Source organism: Orbicella faveolata, unplaced genomic scaffold, assembly GCF_042242905.1.
Source record: "Orbicella faveolata isolate gen_17 unplaced genomic scaffold, um_ofav_v1 contig_34, whole genome shotgun sequence".
Taxonomy (NCBI): Eukaryota; Metazoa; Cnidaria; class Anthozoa; order Scleractinia; family Merulinidae; genus Orbicella; species Orbicella faveolata.
The window spans coordinates 28,985,001-29,002,005 of record NW_028301563.1 but is presented as its reverse complement, the minus strand read 5'-3'; the positions used below and the strand labels follow the sequence as shown (position 1 = coordinate 29,002,005).

At 40.6% G+C, this 17,005-nt stretch overlaps 3 protein-coding genes across 3 annotated transcripts; 2 read left to right on the top strand and 1 right to left on the bottom strand.

The window, feature by feature from the left end:
• The first annotated feature begins 214 nt into the window (after positions 1-214).
• LOC149105666 (BTB and MATH domain-containing protein 38-like) lies at positions 215-1,702 on the top strand. The gene has a single exon (XM_089271834.1). It carries the CDS (start codon positions 257-259, stop codon positions 956-958), a length of 702 nt encoding a protein of 233 aa, XP_089127960.1. The 5' UTR covers positions 215-256; the 3' UTR covers positions 959-1,702.
• A 214-nt stretch (positions 1,703-1,916) lies between these two features.
• Positions 1,917-8,933, bottom strand: LOC149105665 (translation initiation factor eIF2B subunit delta-like). Its single transcript, XM_089271841.1, has 8 exons — positions 8,784-8,933; positions 8,175-8,251; positions 7,460-7,562; positions 6,894-7,024; positions 5,684-5,775; positions 4,872-4,957; positions 3,776-3,956; positions 1,917-3,053 (listed from the first exon to the last, which is right to left on the bottom strand). The coding sequence occupies exons 1-8, from the start codon at positions 8,931-8,933 to the stop codon at positions 2,848-2,850; spliced, it is 1,026 nt and encodes a 341-aa protein (XP_089127967.1). The 3' UTR covers positions 1,917-2,847.
• A 3,498-nt stretch (positions 8,934-12,431) lies between these two features.
• LOC149105664 (uncharacterized) lies at positions 12,432-16,470 on the top strand. The gene is made up of 4 exons (XM_089298957.1): positions 12,432-12,681; positions 13,942-14,004; positions 15,336-15,617; positions 16,014-16,470. Exons 1-4 carry the CDS (start codon positions 12,556-12,558, stop codon positions 16,068-16,070), a joined length of 528 nt encoding a protein of 175 aa, XP_089155083.1. The 5' UTR covers positions 12,432-12,555; the 3' UTR covers positions 16,071-16,470.
• Positions 16,471-17,005: the final 535 nt, after the last annotated feature.

Here is a 17,005-nt window from a genome sequence, read left to right as displayed (position 1 = left end):
CCGTTACATGTAGTAATGGTACTCGGCCAAGGCTGAATTCCAAAATAAAAGTTATTGTTTTATTACCGGGATAAAAGATATTGCGTTTATTTCATACAAAAGAAAGTTGCTCAAAATGCGAGCTATTGTTTCGCGAGCCAATGAAAACGCTAACATGTGAGCAAGTGAATACGGATGCAAATTAGATAACCGAACCAAAACATCAACAAAAGCCGGCTCGATCAAAACGTGGAAGCAACGCTCATTTTGGTTTTTAATGGAACAGGAAACAGTCATCGAAGGAGATCATTTGCTACGATTCACGGATCTACCCCGTGATGCGATGATAAAAGAAAACATTTTCCACGCAACTGATTTCTCCAAGCCATGGGCCTCAAACGATGTGATATTTGTAGTCGAGGAACAAAGGTTTTATGTTCATCAGTGGATCTTAACATGGTGGTCTCCGGTATTCGATAAAATGTTCTCGTCGAACTTCGCTGAAAAGACAAAAACAGAAATCCCTCTTCCAGGCAAGAAAAGCGTTGAGTTTCAAGAATTGATGTTGATGGTTTACTCTCTCGCTGAGAGACCAATGACAATCGAGAATTGTTTCCTCTTGTTGAAGCTTGCTGACGAATATCAAATGGAGTTTCTTCTTCAGAAGTGTGAGGACTTTCTGGTGGCTGCTTCTGATTCCATCTACGCTGGTCGTTTGAGCATCCACGAATTTTTCCCCGATTTTTCACCACAGCCATCCAAACCCGAGAAGGAACAAGTTTTAGCCTTGATAATAATTGCGCAGGAATATAAACTGGACAAGCTTTTATCGGATTGCTTACACGAGGCTCGTTATTTCAGCCTGACAGAACTCAAAAAGGAATATAAAGAGTTGTGCGATCTGCTTGAGCCCGTTAATTATTGTCGAATTCTTGAAGGGATCATAGAGCGAATGGAAGACAGATTCTGTGTGTTTTGATAACCTTGCCTTAATTCAACGCGATTTTGTTAAGGAAAATTGCATATCCTTTCAACTTCATTCAAATTTCTACCACAAAAATTCGCACCAAGATTGGGCAAATCTTACTATGACAATTTTCTTCCCTTTTGTTTCCTTTTTTTTTTACAGGGATTAGTGTACACTGCTTTGACATCAACGCTACTTTCTTGAGAATGCACTGTAGCGCTGGCGACTAACACAGATAGCTTGATCTTGATTTCCTGTTGAGTTTAATCATTCAGTACTTGCTCTGTTTCAGTGGACCTTGATCAGTTGCTGTTTGGTTCAACTCGAGAGGACTCATTGTCGCTTAAGAAGAAATTTAAGGCCCCGTCCAAACTATACCGGAGAAATTTGATTACGGCGTGTTTACTCTGAAAACGCCTCAAATGTTTTCCGTCCACACTACGCCGGAAGAATTTGAAAACGCAACAATCACCGGTCATTTTGGAATTGTGTTTGAGGAAAACTCGTAATGTCATCGTTTACGAAAAGCTCCGTTTTCAAAATGTTTTCCATCCACACTAAAACGCAAAGCCGGTGTATTAAATTCCTTCGGTTTAAAAAGCGTTTTCGTAAAGCTCCGTTTTCGTGACGGGTTAGTGTGAATGGTAGGCTTAACCGTACAAATAACGCTGCGTTTCAAATTTCTCCGGCGGTAGTATGGACGGAGTCTTAGAAAACCAAAGTCGAGCAATTCGACTGCGGTAAATCAATATAACTTTTTTTTATCATTAAGGCTAAGAGTGACCTCATTAATTTTAACAAAGGACTTCAAGGTATTGTGATCTGTCAGTTTGTTTAAAATACTTAACGACAAAAAGATCACAAGGGTTTATTGGTAGCGTAGCAATATACGCTAAGATCTCTGCCCAGTCAAGAAATCGAGGTTTCAGTTCGCCGTGAACTTTATCATTGGCATCAACTGGACAAAACGTGTAATTAACGCTTTATATTCCGTGAATCGTGATATAATCCGTCCTCTTCGTCACCTCGAACAGCCTAAATCTATCTTTACCCTTTGCCAATTCAACATTGAAAGAATTAAAAGAAATAGCAATTACTTGAAACATGATTGAGGAATACTAAAGATCCCTATTTAGGTAGATAATTATGATAATTCTTCGGGTTTTTTTTTTTTTTCAAATTTACATTTTTAAATACACCTGGTTAGCGTGGAAGAACGAAATGCTTTTTTTTTTTCTTTTTTTTTCACGTTACGGAAGGTACGCTTGTCGTACACGTTCGGACTGTCGGTATCTGCAGTTGCAGCAATCTGGTATTTTCCCGACCGCTAATCAAGACGGACGCGGGCTTTGGGTACAAGATATTCTTTTTGAAGCGATCGAGTATGAGAATTTTCGATTAGCTACAGAACGGAGTTTTTCGTAGTTCAAGATCACTCGACGGCTACTCTCTCGTTACATTTCTGTCATCTTGTTTCTAGTATGATACTCTTATGGGTAGGGCAGTTATTTCACGGTAAGTTTGATTTCACGGGAAAGAAATTTGCCGTTTTTTAAATGTATTATTTAAGACGTTAATATAATTTTGTTGTAAATCTATTACACGTGTGAAATTTACATTTTTAACGTAAGGTTCAAGATTACACCCAGCTAGCACCTCCGAATTCAGTGCTAAATCGAGCAAGTACGTCCCCAAGGGGAATTGTCCTAAGGAAAGACCCGAACAGTTTCCGACTTAAATAGACCAATCAGATAAAGGTACGACCTCTCCCCCACAGTCACAACGTCAGCTCGCCGTCACGAAGATGTGTCGTGGTACTTAGCGATGTTTCTCTTGTAAATCGCGGGCGCAGTCGTGTTCAAACTGAGAGGGATACGTCATGTAAGATGAATTGTTATATTCTACTGCTGCTCAGGATTCTGCACTCTTAGTACCACTGGCACAGATGTACAGGGAATCATTCCTACTTCAGTGATCACCATGGAGACGAAATGGGGTGGATTGACGTCATACACGAGGTTCAGTAAGTGAAGGGAATTGACGTCACGCCAGTCAGACAGAACATCCGGGCTTTCTCTGGTCAGCGGTACTAAGTCATCTGGGTCGCCTGGAGAAAAGATCGTTAAGTCCCGGATTTTAAAATACATCTCTCACCTTGATCGCGTCTAAGACTATGACGTCACGACAGCACTTGCTTGTCTATTGCCTGAAGCGTATTTACACGCCGGTGGAAAATTTGCGCGCTGAAAGAGGGAAAATTCCTTTCCCAGCAGAGAAACTAACAGACTGGGAATGAAGGAAATTTTAAAAAGTCTACGATAAGACATGGATGTGAATTAACAAGACAATAAGATTATCAGGAGAGCTCAGTCTTGGGACTCAATTTGGGGGTTAACTTCTGTTGAGCTTATTCCAGAATTAAACAAGGTTTCTGATTAGACCAAGTTTCCCATTGCATAGAAACTTCTGGATGGGATAATGATCCATCGCAGGATTACCTCCCAACATTTCTGGGCAAGTTGCTCCGACAATTCTCTGGGACCCATTTATAATCCTATAGGTGGAGACATGCCCCTCTTGCCCAAGAACACAACACAATAGGGCTTGAACGAGAACCACTCGATACGCAGGCCAGCAGTACACTAACCGTTAACATCGGTGCATATGAAGGGGCATATCGCAGGGGCAAAATAATGAACTGCACCCAAAAAGTAGACAGAGATATGCTCCAGTGAAATGTCCCGTCGAATGTATCGACCTTTAGACCACCGCGTCTCTAAAAGTTTCGTTAAGGGGAAGCCTACTGTCGTAAATTTACTATTTTCTTACTCAGTTCGTTGGAAACAAAAGAGTCGGTCTGAACTCTGTCGCAGAACTTGTATGTCTCACAACAGACTAACACCGGGACGTTAGAGGCCTGGGCCATCATAGCCACCATGGACGAGCCAACACGTGACTTGACGTAACCATTGGCGAGCAGGGCGTGGGCACCAAGGAACACTTTTGATACCTAGAAAGGGAAACGTAAAGAAAAAATTAACATTGCATGTCATGCTAACATGCTCACATGACAATTTCCATCTTTATTATATGACTGAGAAAATTACTTCATTGTGATCGGCTGAGAGCAAGCCAATTTATCGTTAATTCTTAATTTGCACTGCAGTGTAAATTAACGCACGCGCGTTCGCAATTTTCTCAGTCATATAATAACTGAGTAATCGTATGAAAGCTCAAGCAATTAAGGATTTATACGTCTTATACTACTCATGATATTTGAAAATTCTATCAAATTTTGAGAGAATTTTCAGATATCACGGGTAATGCAAATCCTTAAATTGCACTCGCATTCATATGATTACATATACATATGACCTTACTGCTCCAAAACATGAAAAGCAAAAAAATACAATGAACACAAAACGTACAAAACAGACGAAATTACTGGCTATCTTATGGATCCTTTTAGTCGCGAAGGCAGTTAATTCGCAAAGAAATGTAAAGGAACTCTCTAGATGACGTTAAAAGATAATTTAAAAACTTTCCTTTGTCGTCGATTGCTTTCAAGACCCGCTTCATTTGCGATCTATCTGAGACAAATTGTTCATCTTGCTAGATGAAATAATACGACAACAAAGCGGATAGCTACTCAAAAATAAATTACAATGTTTAGAGAGGAAGACACATCAGCCTTAGCTGGTTTTCATGCAGTTCCTCTGTCCTGGTCGAGTTGGAATTTGGAGATGTTGGTTTTTGTGGAGGGAAAAAATCCTAATTCCCCGTGGAAACCTTTGGGGAGCAAGGCGAGAACCAACCACAAACTTAACCCACATATGTGCACCGGGCCGGAATCGAACCCGGGCTACATTGGTGGGAGGTGAGCGCTCTCACAACTGCGCCATCCGTGCTTCCCAAATACACCAACCTCTTTGATGACGTAAGAAATAGCGCTGATCAACACGTATGAACATCTTATTCCGTGTTTCACCAATCTTCGTAGACACTCCCGACCTGTTGAAGACAAAGATTTTAAACTACTTAACAATTTGAGTATCAGAACAATATTTTAATTTCCTCTTACCGTACCCAAATTCACAATAGCCAATCAAAAGGAAGGTATCCTGTTGTGATATGTTGCGACATCAACTCACTGGCTTGGTATGGCTAGACTACGAGTAGTCCCTCTTTCGCTTAGTGCCTTAGTCCGTCGAGCGTGACCGTTAATAAACCTCGAGGAAAAACTGGCCACGCGAAATCCTGGGGGCGTTAGAAGCGCCCACCAGGATTTCGCGACGACAAACTAAGTGAACGAGGAACTATAGATCCGTAGTCTAGGTATGGCTGGATTTGTGGCCGAATTTGGGTGCGATTAATACCTAATCATACCTTTTCAGTTTGTTACGCGTCGTCGGCATATCAGGTTCGTTTGGTCTCGCATTGGGTATTTTGCCGACCAGACTCGCCAAAATACGAACCATGGCTCGACCAAGCTCGCTTGATATACCGCCGAACTGAACCGAAAAGGCACGATTAGGTATAAATAAGGAAAGAACCCACGAGTGCGAACGGATCTTTTGGCGGGAAACGTCAAAACCTGTCGTCATAGTCGTCATGAGACGAAAATGTGCGAAGCTTGACCGAAGGCTCTCGAAGAACACCGAGAATCGCCGAAGATGCTTAAAATTCGCTTCTACTGGTTTATTAAGGCTATACTGCGACGAAAAAAGCACAACTTACCTTCAAACTTTGGTCTGGAGTCAACAACGACCACTCTGAATTTCTTGCCGGCATTGAAGGCATCTTTTAAAATTTTCAAAACTAACGAGGAGCTAGAGGAAAGAAAGTAAAATGAAAAACGCAAAAATTGAGAATAAGCTACCTGACAAGCAAATTATTGAGGCGGAGAAATTTGAAAACGCTTTTACTTCTACCGTTAGGCCTACCGTCCACACTAATCCGTCACGAAAAACGGAGTTTTTCGAAAACGCTTTTCAAATCGGAGGAATTTCAAAACGCCGACTTTTCGTTTTGGTATGAACGGAAAACATTGTGAAAGCAGAGATTTTCTAAAACGATGGCGTTACGATAATCATGTGATTTCTCTAACAGAGTTTTCCTCAAACACAAATCCAAAATGACCGGTGATTGAAGCATTGTCAAATTCTTCCGGCGTAGGGTGGACGGAAAACCTTTGATGCGTTTTCAAAGTGAAACCTTCGTTTTCAAATTTCTCCCGCAGAGCGTGGACGGAGCCTGAGGATCGTGAGACCAAAACCAAAGTAATCACTCTAACCAATCACAAACGACGCGGACAATACAATGAACCAATCAAAACACCAAGAAAATACATTTAGCTGACGCGCGAATCACGATTGATTTTGGTTTTACTTCTGATTGGACGAAAGTGTGGCGCGAGTTTTCAAAGCCAACCGGTAGCGTAGTTGATGCAAAACCAAAGTAAATGCGAATTACTTTCGACATTCACGAGAAAAAAAATGTTCAAATGTTGTTTATAGTGATCAATGTGCTTAGCTACACCTAGCTAGTTCTCAGGCATCTACTTAAACTGACAGAAACAAATATATCAATTGAACATAATATATAGGGTTAAAAATCCCAGCTGGCGGGAAACAGACCAGATGGCTATTTACAAGCATGACCGAGGTGTTGAACTAAGGCCTACCGAGAAACAAATCCGGCTTCGCGGTCAGAGCGGAAATTGAAAACGCAACCTCCGGATTTCAAGTCGGCGCCCTAACCACTCCACCACACTACCTCTAAATCGCTTCAACACAAATCTCTGTAGAGCTCCGTCAAAAGTATGTAACATTTGCAGTCCAATTTCAGTCCTTTATTGAGCGTCAAAGAGATGAGGGCGTAAAGGGAAATATTCTGTTCTTTTGTGCTTCTTTTAGAAGAGTTTACAAGAACATTTTATGATACACACCAAGCGTATGTGAGTATCACATCTCCATCGTTGATCTTCGTTCTTGCATGTGTCTCGGAGATGGCAACGCCGGCTAAAACAATTTTTTTCTGGATAAACTTGTCGATGCTCTGTATAAGATTCCTCTTAGCCTGGAAAGAATAAAAAAAATCTATTGAGGAACTACATGTACACGTACATGGAAATGTACACTGCGAGCAGTCTTCCCCTTGCTACATAATAAGTTATATATAGTTACAATAATTTTGGAAATACGGAGAGAAACAGGGGAATCCCCCCACCTGCCCTCCTCCCCCCCCCACCTTCCCCCCTCCCCCCCACCTGCCCCCCCCACCTGCCCGCCCACCTGCCCCCTCCCCCCCCCGCCCCCCGTAACCAATTCTAACACTCTTACACACCTGGCTGCTTTGATCAAAAGAAAATAACGCTCCGCCTACTTTACAATTTCCTCATGCTATTTGAGTTCAATTTGAAAACCCTGAACTGAACAAAGCTTGACATTTCCTCTCCCCAACACCTAATAAATTCCACAAGCTTATGTGTAACTGTTACATACATAAACTAACCTGATCTTCAGCCATGTCAGGTGGTGTGTGAGTGATCTGCAGCTTTAGATATTTGATGGCATTGCCCATACTAACAGACAGAGGCCGACATTGAGTCAAAAAACTGAAAACAAAAATAAAAACAAAACAAAACAGATTTGAAGAAAATGTGACAAACACATTTATTCATCTACACAGCAAAAGATGTCCTCACTTCTCTCAGTTTTGTCACTGAGTCACAGGCGACCTGTGGAGTCAGGCCTTACAGACGTAGCATAATTCAGAAGTTGAAACAAAATGTTTCAATACATTGTTGATTTTAGTTTCATCCATTTGTGGAAATGTATCATTCTGTGACATAAAAAGTACTACCCCGCTAGGATGCATAACTCTATTAAACATTCATATACTACCATTGTTTCTGTATCACTTAAATCTGTAAAGGTTTTCACATAACTAGTTACAATTTAGTGAATTCAGTGTAGAAAAGTTCAATGTAGAAAAATTGTGTCCTTAAAATTGAACACCTACAGGTCTGCATAATGTAACAGACTGCAAGAAACATCCATAACATTTGACCTGCCTGTTCCACAAGATCTTTTGACATTTTTTAACTTGTATTTAAAAATAAAAGCATGGTGTGAGTACCAAGTTCATTTAGTCAAAGAGCATTTGAATGAAAAAAGAGAGAAGTTATGTGCTGCACAACTGTCAGCGACAAATTTGCATCCTTTACCTAATATTTGGTTTAATCTTTGCATCAAGGTCTCTGCAAAGCTCCTTCTGAGGTGGAGTGACATAATCTGCAATCAACTGCACAGAGAGAGACATCATTGAAATCAATTTTTTTGTAACACTCCATTACCCTATGTTCAGCCCCTGGTTCAAATACCTTTTACTGGTTATTCTAACTTCTACCTGTATACTGTGCATTTTGCTTACAGTGGATTATGAGAATTTAGTGTTACGTATATCAACGGCGAAAAATTAAAATGACTGTACAGCAGTCATGCGGAGGTGTGTTGGCCTCAATTGGTTAGAGCGCTTGACTCTGGATCAAGCGGTCTGGGTTTGAGCCCTGGCCAGGGACATTGTGTTGTGTTCTTGAGCAAGACACTTTATTCTCACAATACATGTACCTATCTTCACCCAGGTGTATAAAAAGGTACCAACAAATGTAATGCTGGGGGTAACCCTGCAATAGATTAGCATCCCATCCAGGAGGGAGTAGAAATACACATGGACACTCCTTGCTACAGAGAGCGGGATAAGCCTGATAGGCCACTTGGCTCATGTACAGACTTAACCTTAACCTTATGTACAGTAATCATGGCAACCTCCTTACCTGTTTGAAAGCTAGCAGCAAAGCAAAATATCGTGCATTTGACCCACAAATGATCCCTTTCGCATACTGCACACCACGTTTGATTACTGCTGGATGAATGTTGCTGTTCCCTGGACTTCCCAAACTTTGTGGACAAACGTAATTCAACATGTAAGCAATGAAAACCACAATAAATAATTCTCAAAAATACATGCAACGTCACAACTGTGTTTACATACTCTCATCTAAACACACCTATTGGCCAATGAGAGTGCGCATAGTACCTCAGTTAATTACTTTATAATATCGCATGCAAGCTTGGTTGAACCATACATGTATAACAACTGCATATTTATAAAATAAGATAGAAGGTACCAACTGAATTTAAGAACAGTGTACAGTAAATAGCTGCAGATCTATGTAGTTTAATTCTTACAAATAATGACTTATCATTTTTCCTTAAATTTAAAAGAAAGATGGCACGAAAATCAGAAAGGTAGGTTGGGACACTGATACATAATGAATTTCAATGTTCAAATTCCAACTAAACACCAACTATTTGCATGATATCATACACAATGCACACATACTAACGATATTGCATGTCTGGTACCTTATTTCTTGTGTTAAAGACAAGTCCTTTTTATATTGATGAAAATCAGAAAATAAACCAACTTTCTTCTGAGGGGTTGTCCTTTGAGGGACCTAGCGAAAATTATTGATCAAAATGTGAGCAAAAAATAACCTCAATATAATAAAATTAATCATAAAAATTACAATTTCCTCGATTGTGATTGGTTTAAAAAACTCCTATTTTCCACTAATTCACTTGCTAAGTTGTTATCGCACAGTTGGTTATTGGACAGTTTCTTACTGGACAGTTTGTTGGGGGCTTCCGTGTTTACCAATTATTAGAGGATGGGATCCCCTCTGTGTAAAATGAGACCTCTTTAAAGTGCACCTAACCCCAAATTTTTTTTTTCGCTAAAACAAATCTAGACTTTATTTGAAGCATTTGGGCGAAGAAATTTTTGAATTTGGTTGAATCCTCGATTTTCTATGCCCTTTCAAAGTCGCGATTAAGTGTTTCACGACCGCGTTTTAGGGAGTCTGGGGCGGCGGTACCTGATGACGTCTACCCAGGAACCAAACACAATAGCGCCTCAGTAAACTCTCTGTATTTGCTCGAGAAAATAGAACGCAAAACTAATCGTTCCGATGTATTTTGGGACTAAAACGTCCAAGTTTTGTCTCAGAATCATTTCTTTTTCGTCACTGGAGTCAGAGTTAAGTTTCGATTCGGAAGGCTCCGAAATAAACTTCGATCGAGCACGTTCGACGACTGTGAACTCACTGCTTAGAGCTTTGGGAGCAATTTACAATATTTCAAGCGACGACGGGGAAGACGTTTTTGCGGACGAGCTGCTTGTATATTAGGAATGGAAAGCTAGATACGAAGTGGAGGAGCAGGCAAACGAAAAGCAGGAAAGAAAACTCAAGGACTGCTTTGGATGGTAATTTCGTCAACTAAACATAAGATTCCCACGCGTGTTTATAGCCCGTTTACATTTGTCCTTACCGAGAATGTATTTTGTCAAGGTTCTGTTAAATCCAGTTTGTGTTTTACTTTCAGTTGAATGCTTCATGTTTATAAGAGCGACGTACGTGTTGCAGTTTTCGAGACTTGATGACCTCCAAAACATTGGCTTCGATCGATTGAAAATCGTATTGTTTGGACCTGTATTTTTGAAGCTGCGGGAAGCAAGGCGGAAGGAAACATTTCATACAATTACCGATTTCACATTGTCACACGTTTTAAGTCGTAACTCCAAATAACCAATGTAAATTGTTCTCAAAGTTTGCAGTGAAATTCGTCGGATAAGCGAAAAGGATGTGTTCCCTAAGCGGTCCGCAGATGTTACGCGGTCATATTTTCGACGCTATTGCACAGAATCTTTGTCGCACTGCTGATTTCCAAACCTTCGAAAAACTCTGTGAGTCTAACAATTTTGTTATCATGTAATTCTAGAGGATTAATCTTCGACTTTCATCTAAATCGAAAGAGAAATAAGTGTTGGTTAGCAGCGCACAGTTGCGATCTATTTACATATAAACGCTTCTTGATCATGACCGGATCACACAACTTTGCCGGTTATGTTATAAATATTGCGGGATTGGAAGATATAGGTTGTAGGTAGTATTTCTACAAATTTCTGGTTAGCTTTAAGCAGAAAATTTATGAAAATAGCGTTCGAAAGTCTGCGGAACAAATTCCGGTGAGAGTTCTTCAATGGTTCTCACAGATTCAGTTCGCTTGTTTCGGTTCGACAAAATCAACCATCGTTTATGTCTTTATTGCACCATTAGCTGATCATCGTCAGTAAATTGTACAGTATAGCTTTCTTTAAATCTGGAATATTGCTGCAACAGCCGATAGCACCTCTGGAAGGCGTTTTCTACGCACTTTTCGAATGTGTATTGCACCATCCTGAAGGAAATGAGAGGAAATGAGATATCCAACCTTCCTGGGTAGACGTCACAAGAGCCGCTGGACCCATTCTCCTCAAACTCGGTCGTGAAACAAAATGGCGGTGTTTTGGAGCTATTTTCGAGATTTCGTCGTGGCACAGAAAATCGAGGATTCAACGGAATTCAAAAATTTTTTCGCAGAACTATTTCAAATAATAAGTAGATTCGTTCTAGCGAAAAAAAAATTTGGGGGTTAGGTGCACTTTAATCATGAGACCTCTTTAAGTAGATTATGAAATGTTGTGTTGAAAGGAAACACGTTTTAGTAAATGTGGTAGAAGAGCGACAGCAGTTTAATGGCCAATTCGCTCTATAAGACAAGCTTGCAGGGAATCATGGTTCATCAAAAGACATCATCCATGCAGTTCAAGATGATGACTACAATTAGGAACGATAGCGCATCTCTTAGAGAGAGTTGGCCCTCGAAAAAAAGAGCTGGTATCGGCCACAATTAGTGTCGAAGTTTCTAATTGTAGACCTCTGTATTCGGGGAATCCTAAGTCAAAGGAGCGGGGCTCCTCGATGTCTCATTAAGCTGGGTAAACTGCGGATTGTGGTATCACTTGAAACAAACAAAACAGGCGTATTGATAGCTAGTCGGCTAGAGGTGCTTATGCAATGACGACGGCGGCGCCGAGGAAAACCCATAGTGAAAAAAGGATTTATAATTACTTTCGAATGTTGCAATTTTCTTGATCTGTTCAGTACGCCAATCGGTCTAAAAACTTGTTCAGGCTAAATATCTGGTGACAGCGTTCAACCAGTTCCAAAAGAAAATACACAACATCAGTCGTCGCGATTCAGATTCTCCGAAACACGCAGAAGTTGGTTATTGCCGTTTTGTAGAGGACAGAAAAGAAACATATACTAAAAATACACGTGCAAAGCCATAGTTTTGCTCATGAAACTTTTTCCTTTCGCTGACGTTCTTGTTCGCGTCGCCGTCGCTGTAACAGACGAGGCCATAGAGAAAGAAAACTGAAAAGCGTCATAAAGCAAGGCCGAATCCACATCTGAACAGCTGACCGCAAAGTTAATTATCTTTTAGTTTCGCCCGTGAATTTACATGTACAGACGTAGCGGTCTTAAATCTGGACATAAAATCACGTATTCGTGAGACTCTATCCGAAGGCCCTTTCACCTATTATGCTGAATTCTGTCTGCATTTATCAGTGGCCAGTTCACTAGCTTTTGAAAATTGAAGCGCTTACACCTTTTCCTAAAGCCAGCTTAAAATTGCGCAAAATAGCCGTCACGTCTTGAAATGGAGATTTGGATAGTTCAGATTTTGATGCCATTTATCTTTTTAACGCTCGGGTTGGTCGACGGATTTCAAGCGCGATGTGTTCTATCAAGCTTCCTCTTCATACCATGTTGGATAGCTGTTCTTGTAAGTACACTGCGGAGATGTAACATGATCAGTCCATGGTAGAATATTGTCTCTTCTTCTCCTTTACAATGTTTTTAAAGTAGATTAAAACTTGAAAACAACCGATGAAGAACCAGTTGCAGCTTGGGTTTATACGTAGGTGACAATGAATTGCTTTTACAACGTTCGATAAATTTTCGATTTTTCGATAATATTTTCCTTTGGTAGCGTTCGCGACAGCATGCAAGATTTCATGCCTACATACACATTTTCGTCAGCACTACATTTACTATCTGACTTCAGTAGAGTATATAAAGAAGTGAATTGCTTGATGTTTTTATCAAGTGTGAGACCACTACGGCTGTGCTTCAGATTTCATTTCCGGGTCTCGTTACGTATATTCATGCCATCGAGCCCAGAACCTTCCACGAGCCAGACTATGCAATGCTAGGGGACGTTTTCGAAGCGCTCAAATTCCATCTTGATAGGACGATAGTAAGCTTTACACCAGGCTTGGTCTCTCAAACAACCAGTGAAACTCAGAAATTGGGGAAAGCGGCTGAAGCCGGAAAGCTGAAGCTCGAAGGTTACAATATTAATGCGCGTTTCTTTGGAATCACGCATAACAAGGGTAAAGGGACTCTGAACGAGCTTGGCAGTCTCCAGAGAAGAGGTCGATCATGAAATGAAATATGTTCGCGCCATCGCCAAAAAAAAAAAAAAAAAAAAAAACTACAGCTTGCTGACAAGAGCAATGCCGGTAGGCTGGCCCGGGTCAAAGAAAATCAGACTAGGGATCTCGCGAGCGATTCTGGGCGAGGACAACAAGAGGATCGAAAAAGCGAAAGAAAGAACTGTAGAGAAGAGGAGACAGAATGCTCTCAAAAGTGCGGAGAAGAACGAGAATTTGTCTAGGGCTTGAAATGACCGCACAAGTGGTGATAGGATAGGATTTTTTTATAAAATTAAGAGTGCTCACAATGCAAGTGATCTCACTCTGCCTGCTTTTCACTCTTCGACATTCTGCTACGCTTCTTTGACTAAAGACTCACAGGAAACTCGGGCTCGTGGTCCAAAGATTAAATAGCTAATGATTTAGAATCAACCAGGGCCGGTGAGGTCAGCTATGTTAGTAGGAAGAGAAAACAAAAACTTACCAGTTGAGAATGCTATAGGAGTAAGTTCGAACATCCATCTGTTCTATGGAAATATTAAAAAGCACGATTTATCTTCAAGTTTCCATTTTATAATGACGGCGAACTGCTTTCTGTTTTTACCAAGGTGTTGTCCACTGGTATCATGGGGCTGGCATTGTCCACCTCGGCTAGACACTCTCTAACTTTGGTAAGACCTAAACAGTAATGAAAGCCTGTTTCATTGATTTTAGACTTGTATAGACTTTGAGATTCCTCTATGATTGTCATAAATTACGTTGTTCTACCTCCGAACTGAGATACGTTTTCCGATTGGAGGAGAACGTGTCACGTGTCGTGGGTTAAAACTCACTAACTCGCCAGGGCGAACAAAATTCACTGACTCCCTAGGGAAACAACAACTTGAACTTTTGACTCACACATGATCAGGACGCGCTCCTTGAAACCGCGGCAAATTTGTGAGCCAGCCGGCGTCAAGCAAACGATTTCTTCGCACTTTTTTCTATCTTTGAGTTGGGAGGTATAATAAAACACTTGATGACTGGTCCCGCGGGAAACAGTGAGTTTTGGGTCCCCTCGACCTCAATGTTCCTTTCGGCTCCACCTCGGGGAACATTGAGGGTCTCGGGAAACAAAACTCACTGTTCCCCTCGAGGCCAGTCATTAAGTGCGTATTATACCTTATCATAGGAAATTAATGATGCACTTTGACAACGCGGAAGAAAATTTACGTTACACAAAATTAACGCGCCTAAGTTTATTTTACGCAAATTTGCTGTAACACAAACGTCTCAACATACATATCTAAAGGGCAAAAAGTATTTCCAGTCATTGTTAGCTCATTGGAAATCCCCATTAAGGTGACCGTGAAATGGGAAGACGAAATGACCTTGGAAAATTTAAGAAGAAGGACTGAGGAAGTTAGCTACCCCCTCGGTTAGTGGTGGAGGCAGCGATAGTAGTAGTGATAGTGGCATTGGCAATGGCAATGGAAGTGGAAGTGGAATTGAAATTGATGAAATTGAACGTGGCAGTGGCAGTGGCAGTGGCAGTGGCAGTGGCAGTGGCAGTGGCAGTGGCAGTGGCAGTGGCAGTGGCAGTGGCAGTGGCAGTGGCAGTGGCAGTGGCAGTGGCAGTGGCAGTGGCACTGGCACTGGCACTGGCACTGGCACTGGCACTGGCAGTGACAGTGGCAGTGGCAGTTGCGGTGGTGGTGGCAGTGGCAATGGCAGTGGCACTGTTAGTGGTGGAGGCAGCGATAGTAGTAGTGATAGTGGCATTGGCAATGGCAATGGAAGTGGAAGTGGAATTGAAATTGATGAAATTGAACGTGGCGGTGGCGGTGGCGGTGGCGGTGGCGGTGGCGGTGGCGGTGGCGGTGGCGGTGGCAGTGATAGTGGTTAACAGAAACAACCATCGCTATTTGACTATCAGTGATGGTGGTAAAAAAAACTTACATGCAGTAGTTACAACAAAACTTTTAGCACTCTAAAACTACCGTCTCTTTCGCATTGGTTATAGATAATGGCTTTGAGGTCTGTCAGCATGGCTTGTGCCGTAATATCAGCAATAACACTGTGCATCTATTCTTCTGCTGTGACCAGTCTCGTGAGGAGCAAATACATGAGTAGTACTGCAAAACTGACCAAAATCAAGTACACAGAACGAGAGAAGACCATGTTAGGCATATCGTCCTTGGTTCTTATATTTTCCATCTTTGAGATTATCCTGGCTTTTGCAAGCGCTTTGATTGGTGATGCAGGTGCATCAGGCAAAGGCTACCAGCCCTTGAGAGAAATTCAGGTATTTCAAGCTATAACTGCTTAGTTACTGCAAGATATGACAGAACATGTGGGAAGCGCGGTGGCTTCATAGTTAATACGCTAGTATTGAGCGGTTTAGGCCCCGATTCAGGTCCCGAGTCCCGGTCCCGAGTCAGGTCCCGAGTCCCCGGTCAGGTCCCGAGTCCCGGCTGGACAATATTTATAAAGAGCACAGCTACCTTCAGTCATAACTTACAACTGTTATCAATGTAGGCATGTGCAAATAGACCGAATAAATAAATAAATAAATTAAATAAATAAATAAATAAATAAATAATTCGAGAAAGGACAATTATATTCCAACATTTCATTCTCGCAAAGAGCTGAATAAATATGTTGTTCCTTACATAAACTAACACTGCTACTTTAATTTTAGGTATGGCAAAGGAATCACCAAACAGAAGCTGGACAAATCTCACTGCAAACAGCCTAAGTAATTAGCAGCTTAGCCGATGCTACATATTCTGGGATGTAGTTAATAATAACAATAATAACAATAATACTAATAACAATATTTTTTTGATAATAATAATAATTATTTTATTAAGCTCATTAAAATTCTTCACTAAAACTTTACAAGATAAATGTTTCCAGCACAACTGAATATTTACAATTAGCAATTCTAATAAAGTCTTTCGGAAAGGAAGCAGAATGCAATTTACAGAAATGAATAAAATTGAGAAGAGCTGAAAATTGGAATGACTTGTATTTAAACAAGTCATTCCAATTCTTAGCTCTTCTCAATTTTAGAAAATGTCACAAAAACGTAGCAAAAGTATTTGCGGTTTGTGTCATCGATAGTACGTGAGAAGTAATCAAAAAACAAAAGAAAATTACTCTCAAACTTTACAATACACATTCTACTACTACTAATACTACTACTTCTACTTACTGCTGCTGCGGCTGCTGCTACTACTACTAGTACTACTACTACTAATAATAATAATAGCAGTAATAATAAAAGCACGAACACAATAATAGCAGTAATAATAATAACAGTAGTGCTAATAGTAAAAATAATAGTTGATAGTAAAATGGTATTTTAATCATAATATAGTTTAGCAATAATATATGCTTGATGATAAGCTAGTTTTATCATAAGCTCGAATAACTCTTGAAACAGTTTCTAGATCAGTTACAACAATAAAATTATGTACTAAATATTACGAGATGTTTTGCACTTATTTACAGAATTCAAAAATGAGAAAAATGAGCTTTATAGTCCTAACAGTTATTGTTTTGACTTCCAGAAACGTTTACGAAACTTCTTCTCTATTTCCCCATATTAGCTTCTACAGCTTTTTCGACAAAGGTTGTCCCACAAAAACGCATAAACGTTAATACGACCATGTCGATTGGTATGTATGT